Source organism: Syngnathoides biaculeatus, chromosome 9 (assembly GCF_019802595.1).
Source record: "Syngnathoides biaculeatus isolate LvHL_M chromosome 9, ASM1980259v1, whole genome shotgun sequence".
NCBI classification, from domain to species: Eukaryota; Metazoa; Chordata; class Actinopteri; order Syngnathiformes; family Syngnathidae; genus Syngnathoides; species Syngnathoides biaculeatus.
Genome location: NC_084648.1, coordinates 30,554,879 through 30,572,849, shown reverse-complemented (window position 1 = coordinate 30,572,849; position 17,971 = coordinate 30,554,879). Strand labels below are relative to the sequence as shown.

Here is a 17,971-nt window from a genome sequence, read left to right as displayed (position 1 = left end):
TGTGTGTGTGTGTGTGTGTGTGTGTGTGTGTTTGGTTGTTTTTTTCCAACAAAACAATTCAGGAATTAGCTGGTGTCTCAATTAGATCACTGCATACAGGGCTAGCAGCACCATGTTTATTTATAGTGACCCTAATAATTACGTAATGATACAATGTCGGTCATTGATATGGTTAGTGTTTTGTTTCATGTGGTTATTTTTTAAACTGCGTCAAGTTAGCAAAAACAACTGATTGGAATGGAAATAAAGCCAGGGGGCATAAAACAGTCCAAACTAATGTCCAGTCCTAACCCTATTTGAAAGGCTTGCATTATAAAGGGCATCCAGTTTAAAATATGATATATACCGGACAGAATTTACATCTAGTATATAAGTACCACCTGCATAGTTTAACTCGAGGGCACCGGTGGAAATTCAGCTACTAACAAAAAGGAGGTGAAAACCAAGTTCTTAGAGTGCCACTGACACCTAAAACATAAAATATAGTGTGTTATTAACCACCACCCCCCCCCAAAAAAAAAAAAAGAAATCAGCCGAAATACGTCAAAATGTTGCCGTATATCGATTTTTTTTTCTCATCTCCCGCCACCAAAACTCTCTTGAGGGTTTTGGGTTGAAGAAGATACCAGAAGTGGCGTATTTTGCAGACAGCTGCAGCAACGGAGTCGGGTGTCTTTACTTCTTTTACCGGTGAGAAATTACCTGTATTTTCTGTGTGTTAGCCAAAATGCTGGATCATTGTTTTGCTGGATTTTACTCAAACACTAGGGAGGATGGATTCATTCTTCACAAGTTTCCAAAAGACATGATTTGTCGTGAAAAAATTGATTGAACAGGTGCAAAGGACAAGAGCTTTGTGGGTTTCAAATGACAGGTGTGTCTAGAGCTATTAAAAAAATAATAGTTGTGGGGGGACTAGTTTGTCTCAGTTTATAATATAGGTTATGTGTGAATTTAGAATAAATCCTTTTGGTCTGGTCAAACCAGCAAAATATAACACCTGTATTGCGTTTAAGACAATTTAATCACACACAATACAATACAATACAATACAATACAACACAAAACAATAACGAAATAGAAGTACAAAGACAGTTTAGTAACGTGTAACACAAGCTAACTAGTCAAACGACGTATAGTCACCAGAGTCGAATACAGTGTTCCAAATAGGGGAATGCTATTTCCAGTGAATATTCCGGAAATGTCAAAAAGGCAGTGTAGCATTCGTGTATACATGTGCTTTTCCGAAAACACAGTCGACAGCAATCCTCGTCTTTATAGGAGCATCCTAGAAATCTGTGTTCGGCAACGTAATCCTTCTCTCAGAACGTAACAAAAGATCCGCGTCATAAGAACTTAATAAAGTACATAAATCAGGGGTTCTGAATGTGTCCATGCATGCGGGCCGCCGTTAGCGGTGGCGCGAGACACCATTACCCCCGACACGGAGGTGGGTCGGGCGGGGAGGCGGGCAGTCACGGGGAGGGGAAAGGACCTCTGCACCCCACCGGCCACCAGTGTGTGGTCACCCCTGACGTATTTACTTCGCCCGGCATGGGTCCTCCTGAGTACGCTGCATACACAAGACTTGAGAAAAGGTTGGGAAATCAAACAATTATGGGCCAGTCATTTAAAATATTTCATGGGGGCTCCTTGTCCTCCTCGTCTGTCTGTCGGGAGTGGGTTGTTCGTTAGATGTGATCCGCATATTGTATAAATATGGCTCGAAACGAGATGGTAAAATGGCCCGGTCGCTTCACTTGCTCGTGAGCTGTTCTCTTCCTCAAAAAGAGCTTCGGTCTCAGAAGGGGGATCAGAAAAATCCGAAAATCACTCTTGTTCATCTGCCTTTGCATTTGGCCTAATGTGTTGTCAATGGCAACTGCCCCAGTGTGATGCCTGCATGAGATGTCACACACAATATGGCTGTTATTGGGACGTCGAGTCATACTTTCGCAACTGTGCACTTTAATAAAATGCTCCCAAGTCACTTTTTCTGACTCGTATTATCATCAACGGGATTAATATTATTTGTAGTTTTGATAACAATACCTATTTTAAAATGTATATTTTGGTGTCAGTGGGACTTTAAAGGTCAAGGGTCATCCTTATAAACATTCTAAAATAGATATTGAAGTGAAAAATACATCTAACATTATTCACTTCAATATCTATACGAAAAAAATAAATATGAGCGGAGAGCGTGTCATCCATGCGCAAAGTTGCGGAAGTGTCATTCAACATCCAAGTGGTCGCCATATTGGCTGCATTTACTGTCCGTGACGTCACCCGGGACATTCACCGTTGAAAACACGGTGTGGCCCCGACTATGGGACACGCCCCTTCAGACACGGAAGCTCTTTTCGAAGAAGAGAAGATCTCACAATCGAGTGAAGTGTCCGGGGCATTATTACACTATGTCATGCTCCTGGATTCCAGCCACAGGGCACTATGAGTACCTTGTGATGCCCTTTGGACTGACAAACACTCCGGCCGTCTTTCAGAACTTCATTAACGACGTGCTTCGGGAGTTCCTGAACAGATCTGTCTTTGTTTACCTGGATGACATTCTCATCTTTTCAGCAGACCTAACCACTCACATTCAACAAGTCAGAGAGGTGCTCCGGCGTCTGCAGCAGCACCAATTATACGTGAATATGGATAAGTGTGAGTTCCATCGGGCATCCGTGTCCTTCCTGGGCTTCGTCCTGGCTGAGGGAGAGATACGGATGGACCCCGGGAAGGTCGACGCGGTGCTGCGGTGGCCTACCCCCACCAACAGGAGGGACGTGCAGAGGTTTTTGGGATTTGCCAATTTCTATAGGAAATTCATAAGGAACTTCAGTTCCGTGGCCGCTCCTCTGCATTCGCTCACCTCGCCACATACCCCCTTCGACTGGTCCGGGCCCTGCCAGGAGGCCTTCAGCAGGCTCAAGGCAAGTTTCACTACTGCGCCCGTTCTCATTATTCCGGACCCAGATAACCAGTTTGTGGTGGAGGTGGATGCATCGAATTCAGGAATCGGAGCAGTCTTGTCGCAGAGGAGTCCCAGGGATGGAAGGATCCACCCGTGTGTGTTCCTGTCTAGAAAGTTGACCCCGGCAGAGAGGAACTACGACGTGGGAGATAGGGAACTGCTGGCGGTCAAGAGCGCGTTGGAGGAGTGGCGGCACTGGCTGGAGGGCTCGCAAGTATCGTTCGTTGTCTTCACGGACCATAAGAACCTTGAATACTTGAAGTCTGCGAAGAGGTTGAACGCCCGTCAGGCCAGGTGGGCCCTATTTTTCACCCGCTTCCACTTTAAGGTGTTTTTCCGCCCAGGCTCCAAAAACGGCAAGCCGGATGCACTCTCGCGGATCCACGAGGGAGGGCCCACGGATTCAGACGCCGCTACTATCCTGCCAGCGGGGTGCTTCGTGGCCCGTTTTACCTGGGCGATCGAGTCGCGGGTGAAGGAGGCCCTGGGAGAGATACCGCCACCCGCTGATTGTCCGTCGGGCCGCCTTTTCGTCATCCCATCTCTGCGGGGAGACGTCATCAACTGGGCCCATACCAACAAGACGGTCTGCCACCCGGGTATGGCGAAGACACGTTCAGTGGTCGAACAAAGGTTCTGGTGGCCTAACCTCAGCAAGGACGTAAGGGAGTTCGTCAACGCCTGCCCGGTGTGTGCTGCCAATAAGACTTCCCGCCTACGGCCTGTTGGTGAGTTGCAACCCCTGTCCATCCCCTTTCGTCCGTGGTCACACATCGCGCTGGACTTCGTCACCGGCCTGCCGCCTTCACAAGGGAACACAGTGGTGCTGTCCGTAGTGGACCGTTTTTCCAAGATGGTCCACTTCGTGCCGCTTCCGAAGATCCCGTCGGCCAAGCAGACAGCCCAGTTGGTATTAGACGAGGTCGTCCGTTACCATGGCCTACCCCAGGACATCGTTTCGGACAGGGGTCCGCAATTCAGCGCCCGTTTCTGGAAGGAGTTCTGCAACCTCATCGGCGCTTCAGCAAGTCGGACATCGGGTCATCACCCAGAGTCTAATGGCCAGACTGAGAGGATTAACCAGGAATTAGAGACCGGTCTTCGATGTCTGGCATCCAGGGACCAGAGCACGTGGAGCCAGCACATCAAGTGGGTGGAGTATGCCCACAATTCTCTACCCTCCGCTTCAACAGGTATGGCTCCACTCCATGTCGTGCATGGCTATCCTCCGTCCCTGTTTCCTCCACTGGTCACAGACTCCGCAGTTCCGTCAGCCCTGGCCGTGGTGCGACGCTGCAAACGGACCTGGGAAGCAGCTCGGAGGACACTGCTGCGCATGAGCAGCGCCTACAAGGCCGCAGCAGACCGCAAGAGAAGGGCCGCACCAGAGCTCAGAGTGGGACAGCGAGTGTGGCTCTCCACCAAAGATCTCCCGCTGCGGACGGAATCCCGCAAACTTGCTCCCAGGTTCGTTGGCCCGTTCCCGGTTTCCAAAGTTATTAACCCGGTCGCCGTCTTGTTGAAACTGCCCAGGTCGATGAGGGTGCACCCTACGTTCCACGTCAGCAGACTTCGCCCGAATTGCACGTCGTCGCTGGCTCCTCCGCTCAAATCCCCCCTGCCCCCCGCATGGTCGACGGTGGGTTGGTGTATACTGTGCGCCGGTTGCTGTCTTCCCGTCGCAGAGGAAGGGGGGTCCAGTACCTGGTGGACTGGGAGGGATATGGCCCGGAGGAGAGCTCTTGGATCCCCTCCCGCTTCGTCGTGGACCGCTCCCTCAACAGGGACTTTCACGCGGCTCACCCTGATGCTCCTGGGCCGTCCAGAGCCGGCCGTTGAGGGGGGGGGGTACTGTCATGCTCCTGGGTTCCAGCCAGGGCTGGGCGTGGCCAGCTAATCTGAAGGTGCACACCTGCGCCTCATGACCTTTGATTAGACCCAGTACATATAGGACCCGGGGGACGACAGATACTCTGCTAGATCGTTGCTCTTCATGACTCGTTCCCGCACTCCTGCTTTCTCGACTTCTGACCTCCGTGCACCGACCCACGCCTGTTCGTTGACCACCCTCGTAAGCCCATTCGTACTGGTACTACAAATTGTTTGGACTGTCTACCTGATCTCAGACCTCGGACCGAATAAAGGTTTCCTCTGTACTGTCTGCTGTCTCTGGAGTCGTGCATTTGGGTCCACCCTTGAGCCCCGCATCGTGACACACTATTATTTCGAGCCATATTTAGATTATATTCGGATTACTTCTAACTAACAACAGACTCCCGGACAGTATGTATGAGCCAGCCCAGCCGAAGCCTTGCTCGTTCGCGAGGCACGACGTGGAAGCCTTCGCTGGGAGCCCATTTCGGAAGCTTCCGCCAGGGAGCCCGGCGCGGAAGCCTCCGCCGGCGAGACACACGCGGAAGCATTTGCTGGCAAACCTGACGCAGAAGCCTCCGCCGGGGAGCCCAGCGCGGAAGCCTTCGCCGGCGAGCCCAACGCAGAAGCCATCCGACGCACACATCGACACATTTAGCGCCCCTGTCGTCCGTACGCGGATATTTTGTTACGTTATGAGAGACGGATTACGTGGTCCCCCCCCAAACTATTTTTTTTTAGTAGCTGTATATACACCTACCTATCATTTGGAACCCACGAAGCTCTCGTGCTTTGCACCGGCCATGATGTATGTATTATAGACGGTGGCTCTGAAGAAACAACAGGAAGCAGGACTGGAGGTAGCAGAAATGAAGATGCTGAGCTTCTCGCTTGGTATGAACAGGTTCTATAGGTTTAGAAATTAGCTAATTAGAGGGACAACCACAGTTGGATGTTTTGGAGACAAGGCGAGAGAGAGCAGACTTTTGCACATGTCCAAAGGCGAGAGAGTGAGTATGTTGGTGTAAGGGTGCTGAGGATGGAGCTGCCAGGCAAAAGAGTGAAAGGAGAACCAAAGAAAAGGTTGATGGATGTTGTGAGGGAGGACATGAGGACAGTGGGTGTTGGGAGGATGCACGAGATAGGCTTAGATGGAAAAAGATGACATGCTGTGGCGACCCCTAACGGGACAAGCCGAAAGATAAAGAAGAAGCACTGAATCCGCGTTAGGTGATCTCCGAACTAGAAAGGGATTACTGTATTGTGTGTCCAGGAGAGCAGGTGGAGGGGCAGTAAGGGTGAGATGCTTATGAGCATGGTCCAAAGTATTTGACACTAGTGTAGATGGGAAGAGAAATATAGTTGGAATTGTTTGAAAGGAAGTGTTTGTTAATAATGTCATGGAGGTGAAAAAAAATCCGAGATCAACTGATTAAAATTAAACTTTAAATTGAGGGTGCTATGTTTAGCACAATTAGTGGCTGTGCCCCACAGGTAGGATGTAAACTAAAGATCAAAGGGTTATTCTGGAAGGTGCTAGATGAATAGTTCTGAGCAACCCAGACAAAAAGAGGGAGAGAGCGAGAGAGAGAGAGAGAAAGAGAGAGGGGGGGAGAGTGAGAGACAGACAGACAGATAAACAGACTTTGCAAAAATGGACACTTTCTTCCAGAAGAGGCAAGAACACAGGCTATCATAGCGGAGGTAGAAGTATACAGGTGGATTACATTTTGTTCAGATTATGTAATCTGAAGAAGGTCATTGACTGGAAGGTAGCAGTAGGGGAGAAGTATTTGTGAGCAACTGTATGGTTTCATGCCTACAATGAGTACCACAAATGTATTATTTGCCTCAAGAGTGTTGATGAGGAAGTACAGAGGAGGTCAGAAGGAGCTGCATTGTGGTTTTGTAGGTTATGGAGAAAGCGTATGACAGTTTTCCCAAATGACAGAATTGTGCAGCTCCATACCGAAATCTGGTGTGGCAGAGAAGTACATTAGAATAGTACAGAACATATATGAGGGAAACAGAACTGTGGTGACGAAGAATTTAAGGTGAAAGTGGGACTGCATCAGGGATCAGATGAAATTGTGATTCGCAGTGAAAACAGAGCAGGTAGAGGAAAATTTATAAAGATGGAGATGTGCAGTGAAAAGGAGAGGAATGAATATTAGCCAAAGTAAAACAGAATATACTGTATGTGCATGAATGAGAGGTGGAGAAGGAAGAGTGAGGCTACATGGAGACGAGATGGTGACAAAGGAAGACTTTAAATACTTAGGGGCAACAATCCAGAACAATGGTGAGTGTGGTAAGGAAGTGAAGAAACGAGTCCATGTACAAAAATAGAACTGCCTTTGCAAACAATAATGCTCATATACATTGACACCATCAGAAGTATTGTATCTAATATAATTTTGACTTGGATAATTAGTGTATATTTTTTAACAATTCATCTACATACAGATTCAACAATGTGATGTGTCATTGTCATTATATTGGCCATAATTATTCTGAGCTGACTAAATATTTGTTCTTTTTTTCACTTCCAAAATAAAGAAATAGTTTCAAATCAGTCTGTAATGGTGATACCAGTTTGATTAGGTTAATTCTGATCCAGTGTTCTTTAGTCTTTGTAAATGCACGGTAATGTGAATCATCAAACAGAATATGCACACAATTATAGATAAATACTCTATTCTATCTTGTAGCAAAACATTGTCCATATCCTGACCCACTGCGCAATGGAGAACTGCACTATGAGGATACGGTGTACCAGAGTACAATCAACTACACCTGTCATGAAGGGTAAAGTGACAACTTCTTGTTGAGTTCCACTGAAGGACATGTAAGAATGAAATCTAGTAAATGTTAATGTTGATATGCACTCTTTCTAAGTCATCAAAGGGTAGGTTGAAGACAATTACCACAACAACCCTGTTACAAGGTTCTTAACTATCTAGACCCTTTCCTAAAAATTTGAATGTCATAAAAGGGTTTTTCCATAGATTATAGATTCAAGGCCCACAATTTAAACAATTTCAAGCATGTGTTTATATTTACATTTATTTTACTTCAGGGTCAAAAACCCACAAAGTTAGGTATTCAAAAACTGAAACTAGTGTGAAGAAATTGACTTTTTTTTTTTTAGATTCTAGGAAAGAAAATTTATTAGGGTCACATTAAATCATTCGAAATGATATGTGAATCATTACTTAGTCGGGAATCCCTATGCTTGAATCACTGTTTCGATGTGCCATTAAAGCAATCAGCCTGTGACATTGCCTGTGAGTTACAGAATCCCATATTTCCTTGATGCTTGCTGTCAGTTTGTTTTTGTCTGTGGTGCCCATCATTTTCCTCTTGATAATACCCCATAGATTCTCAATGGAGTTTCTATCCTATGAGCTGACTGGTCAGTCAAGCACTATGATGGCATGGGCATCAAACCAGGTTTTAGTTGTTGTCGCGGTATGCCCAGGGGCCAGATCCTGGTGAAAGATGAAACTGCATTTCCATACAGATCCTCAGCAGAAGGAATCCTTAAATCCTCAAACACATTCTGGTAGTTTATCAACACCTGCACTGGACATTGCACCCCAAATAATGACTTACTGTAGATACTTCACACTCAATAACAAACAGCTTGGGTTCTGTTCTCCACTGGTCTTTCTCCAAACCCTTGGACCTTGATATCCAAATGAAAGTTACACTACTTTCAACAGAAAAGAGGACATTGGACGACTGGCCAACAATCCAGGCCTTCTGCTTGGCCCAGTTGAGAAGCTTTCTACACTGTCTTGGGCTCATAAGTGCTTGTCTTGGGCTCAAAAGTGGCTTAAGCCAAGGTAGTCAGTTGTAGCCCATCTCCCGGATGCCTCTGAATATGGTTGTTTTGATGCCACGACTCCTGCCTCATTCCACTCTTTCTGGATATATGCTTGATCAGGGGTCAGGAACCTTTTCAACTGAGAGAGCCACAAAGGTGAAATATTTTAAAATGTAATTTCAAAAGAGCCATACAGTATTTTAAAAACTAAGTACAGGTGTATTTGCGGATTTATGTAAGACCAACACTTTTAGAGAACAATAAGCCTCTGAATTGTTTTAAATAACATTATTTCGCTGTTGCTCACCAATGATGACAAAAGTACTTCTGACCATTAATGCGGCAGCTACTGCTGCATGGTTTTGCTGATGGCTTTGGAGTTCATACAGGGTCAGATGAAGCTTCACGCAGGCGTTAAGACTTCCATCCGTTTATTGTAAACGTAATTAAATTTGATTTGCCATCATGCTGATACAATGGTGAACAGTTCTTGCCAACAAAGCCATTTCATTTATTTGTTTGATTATCTTGTCTTTATGCGAAGTTGTCATTGGCAATGAATGCTTTGGCATACTCCCCATCTGTGAATTTAAACACACAGCAGAACCTCTCCACAGAGCCTGTCCATTCTGGTTAAAAACTTTGGTGGTACTCATATTTTTTTTGTTTGAGCGACATTTGTCAAAAGTGTTTCCATTATTAATTGTTCCAACACGATCAGCGTTAAACCCTTCTGAGCCTGTGGACATCGACAACTACGCAAAAACTACGGCAACCCCTTTAGGACAAACCTTCTTGTCATGCTCCTGGATTCCAGCCCGGGCTGGGCGTGGCCAGCTAATCAGAAGGTGCACACCTGCGCCTCATGAACACTGATTAGACCCAGTACATATAGGACCCGGGGGACGACAAATACTCCGCTAGATCGTTGCTCTTGATGCCTCGTTCCCGCACTCTGCTTTCCTGACTTCTGATCTCCGTGCACCGACCCACGCCTGTCCACTCACCACCCTCGTAAGCCCATCCGTACTTGTACTTCGGATTGTTTGGACTGTCTACCTGATCTCAGATCTCAGACCTCGGACCGAATAAAGGTTTCCTCTGTACTGTCTGCTGTCTCTGGAGTCGTGTATTTGGGTCCACCCTTGAGCCCTGCACCATGACACTTCTTTGCAAGACAGAAATCACATGTACAGTATGTCGTTATAAGGGCTCTGCGAGCCATATGCAACCACCAAAAGAGCCAGCTATGGCTCACAAGCCATAGGTTACCGACCTCTGTGCTAGATTATTGAATCTTCTCTGTTTAATAATCCACGGTCATCTGTTTGGTTGGCGCGTCTTCTCCTGCTGGATTTTGTCCTTCCAAAAGACTTCCCATTGACATCCTTGGACATGGCACTCTGAACAGCCCGCCTCATTAGCTATGAACATTTTTGGCTTACCCATCCTATAGACTAAGAGTGGCCAACCAGTCAGAGATGAAGCGCCACATTTTTTACTGTATTACGGAGAAGGGTCACATCATACACATGAACATCATTCCCTCCCTATGTCTTTGCCCTCCATAGGTACACCCTGTCTGGACCAAACACTACTAAATGCCAAGCAGATGGAAAATGGAGTACACCAGTGCCATTGTGCAAACGTATGTGATCCACCATTTCATTCCATTCTTCCATTTTCCAACTGTTTATCCTCACTCAGGTCGCAGGTGTACGGACCCTATCCCACCTATCTTTCAGCGAGAGGTGGGGTACACCCTGAACTGTTTGCTAACCAATTGCAGGACACTTATAAACAAAACCATTTGTACTTGTATTCACACGCACTGGCAATTGAGTCTTAAACTAACCTACCATGGGTATTTTTGGCATGTGGGAGGAAACCAGAGAACCTGGACAAAACCCACACAGGCACGGAGAGAAAATGCAAACTCCACACAATGGCGGCCTGATTTGAACCCAGGTCCACAGAACTGTGAGCCAGATATACAAACCAGTTGCACACTCGGCCGCTAACTTTGACGAGTTCAAACGTATTGCACTATTTTTACGTACAATTAATTGGTAAATATAAATATGTAGAACTGTATATGGTTTCGTCTTGCAGCTGTATCCTGTGGTCTTGCTCCAATCCCAAAGTTTGGTCTTATCAGTTACAACAAGAGGGTCAACGGAAACACAACTTATTTTGGCACCCATGGGACATATGAGTGCTTGCCTCCATACGTCCTCTTTGGAAATGCTCATGCCGAGTGCACTGCCAACGGCAACTGGACTGAGACACCTGAATGTCGAGGTATATAAAGAGCTCATAAACAGATGATTTCCATTTTAAAAAGTAGCCTTCATTGAAGATTAAGAGCATTAAAAAAAAACATGACTAGAAAATGGAAAAAGACCTAAAATAGATGGCTGGAGAGCCATGGAAGGAAGAAACAAACAAACAAAAAAAGAAAGAACAAGCATATTTACACAAGGTATTGCAAAACAAAGACAAGAACACAGCAGTACCTACGGGCGGAAACAGAAGATGAGAAGTAGAACAGGGAAATGAGCACAATGGTATACTGAAATGCTATGGCAATTGCCATAAGAAAGAGCTCGGTACAGTATCTTTCTCCGATGTGTCCTTTTAAAAGTCCTCCTGCTGATGATGATGGCTGCAGGTGGGACGCAGGGATTCTGCCCACTGACACTGTCATGATCCTGCCGCTCCAGCCTGGGCTGGGCGGGTGTCCGCGGTTGCTCTGATTGGGAGGTGCACACCTGCGCCTCATGCAGCCTGATTATGCTGTGTATTTATATGACCCCGATGACAACTGGCCGGGGCCAGTTCGGGTAATCTTCATGTCCCTTTCGTGTGCTCCGGTATCCCTGATCGAACCCGTGTGTACCGACCTTCGCATGTTCTCCGACCAACCTTTTCCTGCATTTGGGTCCTACTCTCCTTCCGATGGGCCGTGACAGACACTCCCCATGGAAACTACAACTCATATAGTGACACTTTTTGTCAATGGGGGTATGGGCGTTTTGGGGGGTAAAATATCCATCGATCCATCCACACATCCATCCATTTTCTTAGCTGCTTATCCTCACAATGGTCTCGGGAGTTCCTGAGCCTATCCCAGCTGTCATTGGGCAGGAGGCAGGGTACACCTTGAATTGGTTGCCAGCCAATCTCAGGGCACATGTAGAAAGACCACAATCGCACTCACGATCACACTTCAGGGGCAATTTAGAGTCACCATCCATCCATTTTCTTCGCCACTTATCCTCACAAGGGTCGCGGGGAGTGCCAGAGCCTGGACCAGCTGTCATTGGGCAGGAGGCAGGGTACATCCTGAAATGGTTGCCAGCCAATCTCTGAGCACATGTAGAAAGACCACAATCACACTCACAATCACACTTCAGGGGCAATTTAGAGTCTCCAATTAAAGGATTTTTTTTGGGATGTGGGAGGAAACCGGAGTGTCCAGAGAAAAAACAAACTCCACGCAGGCAGAGCCGGGAAAGCTTCGGCATTAATACTATAACAAATATTTTGTTTTGGGCAGCACTTGAAAGATTTTTAGGATGGCTTCAGCCACTCTAAAATAGGCCAAGCGATGTCCCTCATTTATTGAATGACAAATGATAAGGGGTGATTATTGTCCAAATTTTTGAATAAATGTTGCAAACAAACCAAAGAAAAGCCAAACACATTGAGATATAGTCCTCTAATGCTCAGAAGGGTGGTCTCTCGTGATTAGCTTTTTATTTCATCCATTCACGCAGTGTCAACACCACTTATCCTGTTCAGAGTCATGGGGCACTGGAGCCTTTCCCACTTCGGGCGAAAGGGAGACGAAACCCTGCACTGGTCGCCAGGTAGTTGCAGGGCATAGAGAGTCACAGACAACCATTTGCACTCACATTCACACTATCACTGAGTGGAAACTGGAACCTAACACGAATCCTAATACTAACCTACTCCAGAGTTAGGTGAATGTACCACTATACCATCAGTGACTCCCTTTTAGTCCCTTCGGTCTTTTTTCACGTGCTTTAGGAATGCAACTGTAAGGTTCCAACATGTATAAATAATCTTTTTTTTTTCCACGCCACCACCTGCTGGCAAATTGCATCACTTGTTCTCTTTGTAATTATAATGTACTGTATTTTCTTTATAGTACTTGTCTTCTGGTCTCCATCCAGTGAGTAAATGTAATTCCAAAATCAAGTCAAAAACAACCAAATAACATGTAGATTGCAGACTATGTTTTGGTTGAGTGTGCTGGTGAGGGCTGACTGTATATTTGAGTTTATTGATTATTGTTTAGTGATTAAATTTAATCACTGATTGCAAAGAATGCGTTCATCATTAATATTAACCTATGTAATACAAAATCTTTCCAGTGGTCACGTGCCCTCCACCAGAGAACATTTTCAATGGTTATATGTCCAGTAACAACCAGCAAAATTACAACTTCATGGAGACAGTGCAGTATGGTTGCAAAGGGGACTATATGCTGGAAGGAACCTTCCAAATTGTTTGCCAGAAGAATGGAAATTGGTCTGAAAAACCAGCCTGTAAAGGTACGCCAATGTAACCATCATTCTATAGTCATGCAATAGATTAAGAGGGGGGACACCGCAAGCCTTTCTATGTGGTAGTTGCATGTTCTTTTAATATTTGTGTGCATGTAAAAAAAAAATGCAAATTAGCTCAACTGAAAATTACACTGAAGAAAATAAGTATTTGAACACCCTGCTACATTGCAAGTTCTCCTACTTAGAAATCATGTAAGGGTCTGAAATTTTCATCGTAGGTGCATATCCACTGTGAGAGAGATAATCTGAAAAGAAAAATCCAGAAATCACTATGTAAGATTTTTTAAATGATTTATTTGTGTGATACAGCTGCAAATAAGTATTTGAACACTTGAAAAAACTAATGTTAATATTTGGTACACTAGCCTTTGTTTGCAGTTACAGAGGTCAAACGTTTCTTGTAGTTTTTCACCAGGTTTCCACACACTGCAGGAGGGATTTTAGCCCACTCCTCCACACAGATCTTCTCTAGATCAGGCAGGTTTCTGGGCTGTCGCTGAGAAACATGGAGTTTCAACTCCCTCCAAATATTTTCTATTGGGTTTAGGTCTGGAGATTGGCTAGGTCATGCCAGAACCTTGATATGCTTCTTATGGAGCCACTCCTTGGTTTTCCTGGCTGTGTGCTTCAGGTCATTGTCATGTTGAAAGACCGAGCCACGACCCATCTTCAATGCTCTGACTGAGGGAAAGGGGTTGTTCCCAAAAATCTCAAAATACATGGCAGTCATCCTGTCCCATGTGCAACCCCCAAAACATCCCCAAAGTATGATGCTACTACCCCCATGCTTCACAGTAGGGATGGTGTTCTTGGGATGGAACTCATCATTCGTCCTCCTCCAAACACGGTGAGTTGAATTATAACCACAAAGTTCCATTTTGGTCTCATCTGACCACAAAACCTTCACTCATGCCTCCTCTGTATCATCCAAATGGTCATTGGCAAACTTAAGACGGGCCTTGATATGTGCTAGTTTAAGCGGGGGAACCTTCCGTGCCATGCATGATTTCAAACCATGTGTCACGTCCCATCGGAAACGAGAGTAGGACCCAAATGCAGGAACTCGGAAGACGCTAGGTAGTTCAAGAAGAGACACGTTTATTGTATGCCGAGGTTGGGGATCGAGCAGGCAGTCCGGTGCAGCAGCGGTTGTTGGGGCGTCGGGCGAAGAGAGCAGATGAGTGGGCAGGCAGTAGTCGGTACACGGGGAAACAATCAACGCAGGCAGAAGGATCAAGGAGTCAGGCTTACAAGGTTGGTCGGAGAACGGACGAAGGTCGGTACACACAGGATCAATCAGGAATACGAGAGTGCTGGAACGGGACATAAAGCTCAACGAACTGGCGGAGGACCAGTCGTCACCGGGTCCTATATAAACGGGGGATGATCAGCCCGCATGAGGCACAGGTGTGTGCCTCCCAATTAGCGCAGCTGCGCGGGCACCCGCACAGCTCGTGTTGAAGCGGCAGGATCATGACACCATGACGTCTTAGTGTATTACCAACAGTCACCTTGGAAATGGTGGTCCCAGCTCTTTTCAGGTCATTGACCAACTCCTGTCGTGTAGTCCTGGGCTGATTTCTCACCTTTCTAAGGATCATTGAGACCTCACGAGGCGATATCTTGCATGGGGCTCCACTCCGATTGAGATTGACCGCCATGTTTAGCTACTTCCATTTTCTAATGATTGCTCCAAAAATGGACCTTTTTTCACCAAGCTGCTTGGCAATTTCTCTGTAGCCCTTTCTAGCTGTGTGGAGTTCTACAATTTTGTCTCTGGTGTCTTTGGACAGCTCTTTGGTCTTGCCCATGTTACATGTTTGAGTCTTACTGATTGCATGGGGTGGACAAGTGTCTATATGCAGCTATCAACCTCACACAGGTGCATCTGATTCAGGATAATACATGAGTGGCGGTGGACTTTTAAAGGAGGACTAACAGGTCTTTGAGGGTCAGAATTCTAGCTGATAGACAGGTGTTCAAATACTTATTTGTAGCTCTATCACACAAATAAATCATTTAAAAAAATCATACATTGTGATTTCTGGATTTTTCTTTTTAGATTATCTCTCTCACAATGGACATGCACCTACGATGAAAATGTCAGACCCGTACATGATTTCTAAGTAGGAGAACTTGCAATATAGCAGGGTGTTCAAATACTTATTTTCTGTAAATACCTTATAGTTGTGAATGTGAAATGATTATCCGTACATGCTCAGATTTATTTTCTCCTGCTGGATATAGCTGGATAGGCTCCAGCCTACAAGGGATCCTGAAGAGGATGAATGGTTAAAAATGGATAGAGTACAATACAAATGAATGTTTCATTAGGGTCTTTGCCATTTTAATTTTTGCATTTTGCCAACTTTTTATACATATTCCAAACATTTTAACTTAATGTATTTTTACCTCAACTTCATATTTTCTGCTTTGCCATTCCTGTGACATGCAGCTCCTTGTAGCATTGACATAAAAAGAGGAAGAATACTGTACAAGGAAAAAAAACTCTGGATTGAAGACCTCAATCCAAACAAAGTCTTCCATAGTGACATTGTATCAGTCTACTGCTTGGAAAAGGTCAGGAAGTGCGGCTATGCTGTCTCAACTCAGTGCATTGATGGAAAACTAAAAATCCCTGAATGCTATGAAGGTAGTAGTACATCTGTTGGATGCATGATGATTTACAGTACATATTTATTGGCCAGACTAACAGTTGTTCAAATGCTACAAAAACTCCATTCAGAAATAATACCAGCAAAACTTCTTTTTTTTTTTTTTTTGCAATTGAACTCCAAACAGGTCTATATTGTAACCAGTTCTTTGTGCTTCTTTTTAGAGCCAAGCGGGATAGAGTATGGCATTCATTCTAGTTCACTTCCATCAGAAATACAAGGGTGCTGAGATGAGAGCATCAGACCTGTTCCCTGATGATGATTGCATCACCATAATACCCAGAGCAAAACCACAGCATTGTTTTGGTCCATAAAAATAAAGCACATCTTGCAAATTAAGTCCTGTTCCACTTGTGTGTGTCTTCTATACAAGATTTTAAAATTAAATTCTATTTTAAATTAAACAATAAAAATGTAAGTACATGTAAAATGTAGGCAGCATGGTAGGGCAACTGGTTAGTGCGTTGGCCTAATAGTGTGGAGTTAGCATGTTCTCCCCGCGCCTACGTGGGCTTTTTTTCACAGCACTCCTGTTTCCTCCCACATCCCCAAAACATGAATTAATTGGAGACTCTAAATTGCTCCTGGGTGTGATTATGAGTACAAATGTTGTCTGTCTCCATCTGCCCTGCGATTGGCTGACAATTGACAAGGGGGACCAATGGCGATGGACGAATTGGCCTGAAGTGAGGCTTACTTTTTGCCCCGATGAGGGTGCAGAACTCCTTCCAGAATCGAGACACGACTTGCTGCCCTCTGTCTGACACTACATCCAGTGGCATGCCATGATAGCGGACGACTTTGTCTAGCAGTCGCTGCGCAGTCTGCTTGGTGGACGGAATCTTAGGAGCTCGTACGAAGTGGACCATCTTAGAAAACCGATCTATGACTGAGAGTACCACTGTGTTCCCCTGGGAGCAGGGTCGACCTGTAACGAAGTCTAGAGAAATGTGTGACCACAGGCGAGAGGGAATTGGTAGCGGCTGTAGCTCACCCATAGGTCACAGGCGAGAGGTCTTATTGGCCATACAGATCGGGCACGCGTTGACATACTCCCTCACGTCCCTTCCCAGGTTTGGCCACCAAAACCGTTCAAGTACTGAGCGGGTCTTCACCATCCCGGGGTGACAAACGGTCTTGTTTGTGTGGGCCCAATCGATGACGTCTACTCGTAGTGAGGGTACCACGAACAGACGACCGGAAGGACATTTGGCTGGGCCCGGAGAGTCCCTTAGAGCCTCCTTTACCCGTCTCGACCCGGACACGAACAGGCCTCCGGAAGTATAGGAACACTCACGGCCTCCGTTCGCTCCCCTTCATGGATCCGGGATAGTGCATCCGGTTTGCCATTCTTCGAGCCTGGACGAAAGGACAGAGTGAACCGGAAGCGAGTGAAAAAAAGTGCCCACCTGGCTTGGCGAGCATTCAATCTCTTGGCAGTCCTCAGGTACTCCAAGTTCTTATGGTCCGTAAGGACCAGAAATGGCACTTGTGATCCCTCCAGTTAGTGCCTCCATTCCTCCAGTGCCATTTTGACCGCCAATAATTCTCGATCACCCACGTCATAATTCCGCTCTGCCCGAGTCAGTCTCTTAGACAAGAAGGCGCACGGGTGAAGTCTTCCATCCCTTGCACACCTCTAGGAGAGTATTGCTCCCATTCCCGAGTCCGATGCATCCCCTTCCACCAAAAACTGTCTCTCTGGATCTGGCATGATGAGGACTGGAGCTGTGGTGAAACTCGACCTAAGTCTATCAAAGCCCTCCTGGCAGGTCACATCCCAGTCGAATGAATTGCGGGATGAAGTGAGGGCATGCAACGGGGCAGTTATGGAATTGAAATTCCTGATGAACTTGCGGTAGAAGTTAGCGAATCTGATGAATCTCTGCACCTCCATGTGATTGATGAGAGTGGGCCATTGGAGGACAGAGTCGACCTTACTGGGATTCATGCGACTCTGTCCCTCGGCCAAGATGAATCCCAGGAATGTGATGGAAGATTGGTGAAACTCGCACTTTTCCAT

At 45.9% G+C, this 17,971-nt stretch overlaps 2 protein-coding genes across 2 annotated transcripts; one reads left to right on the top strand and one right to left on the bottom strand.

Annotated features, from left to right (window-relative positions):
- The first annotated feature begins 607 nt into the window (after nucleotides 1–607).
- Nucleotides 608–16,242, top strand: LOC133506144 (beta-2-glycoprotein 1-like). Its single transcript, XM_061829973.1, has 8 exons — nucleotides 608–690; nucleotides 5,671–5,743; nucleotides 7,561–7,657; nucleotides 10,250–10,326; nucleotides 10,791–10,979; nucleotides 13,079–13,258; nucleotides 15,729–15,926; nucleotides 16,113–16,242. Exons 2-8 carry the CDS (start codon nucleotides 5,719–5,721, stop codon nucleotides 16,175–16,177), a joined length of 831 nt encoding a protein of 276 aa, XP_061685957.1. The 5' UTR covers nucleotides 608–690; nucleotides 5,671–5,718; the 3' UTR covers nucleotides 16,178–16,242.
- A 1,345-nt stretch (nucleotides 16,243–17,587) lies between these two features.
- On the bottom strand, nucleotides 17,588–17,971 carry LOC133505925 (uncharacterized). The gene has a single exon (XM_061829478.1). The coding sequence runs from the start codon at nucleotides 17,969–17,971 to the stop codon at nucleotides 17,588–17,590; it is 384 nt and encodes a 127-aa protein (XP_061685462.1).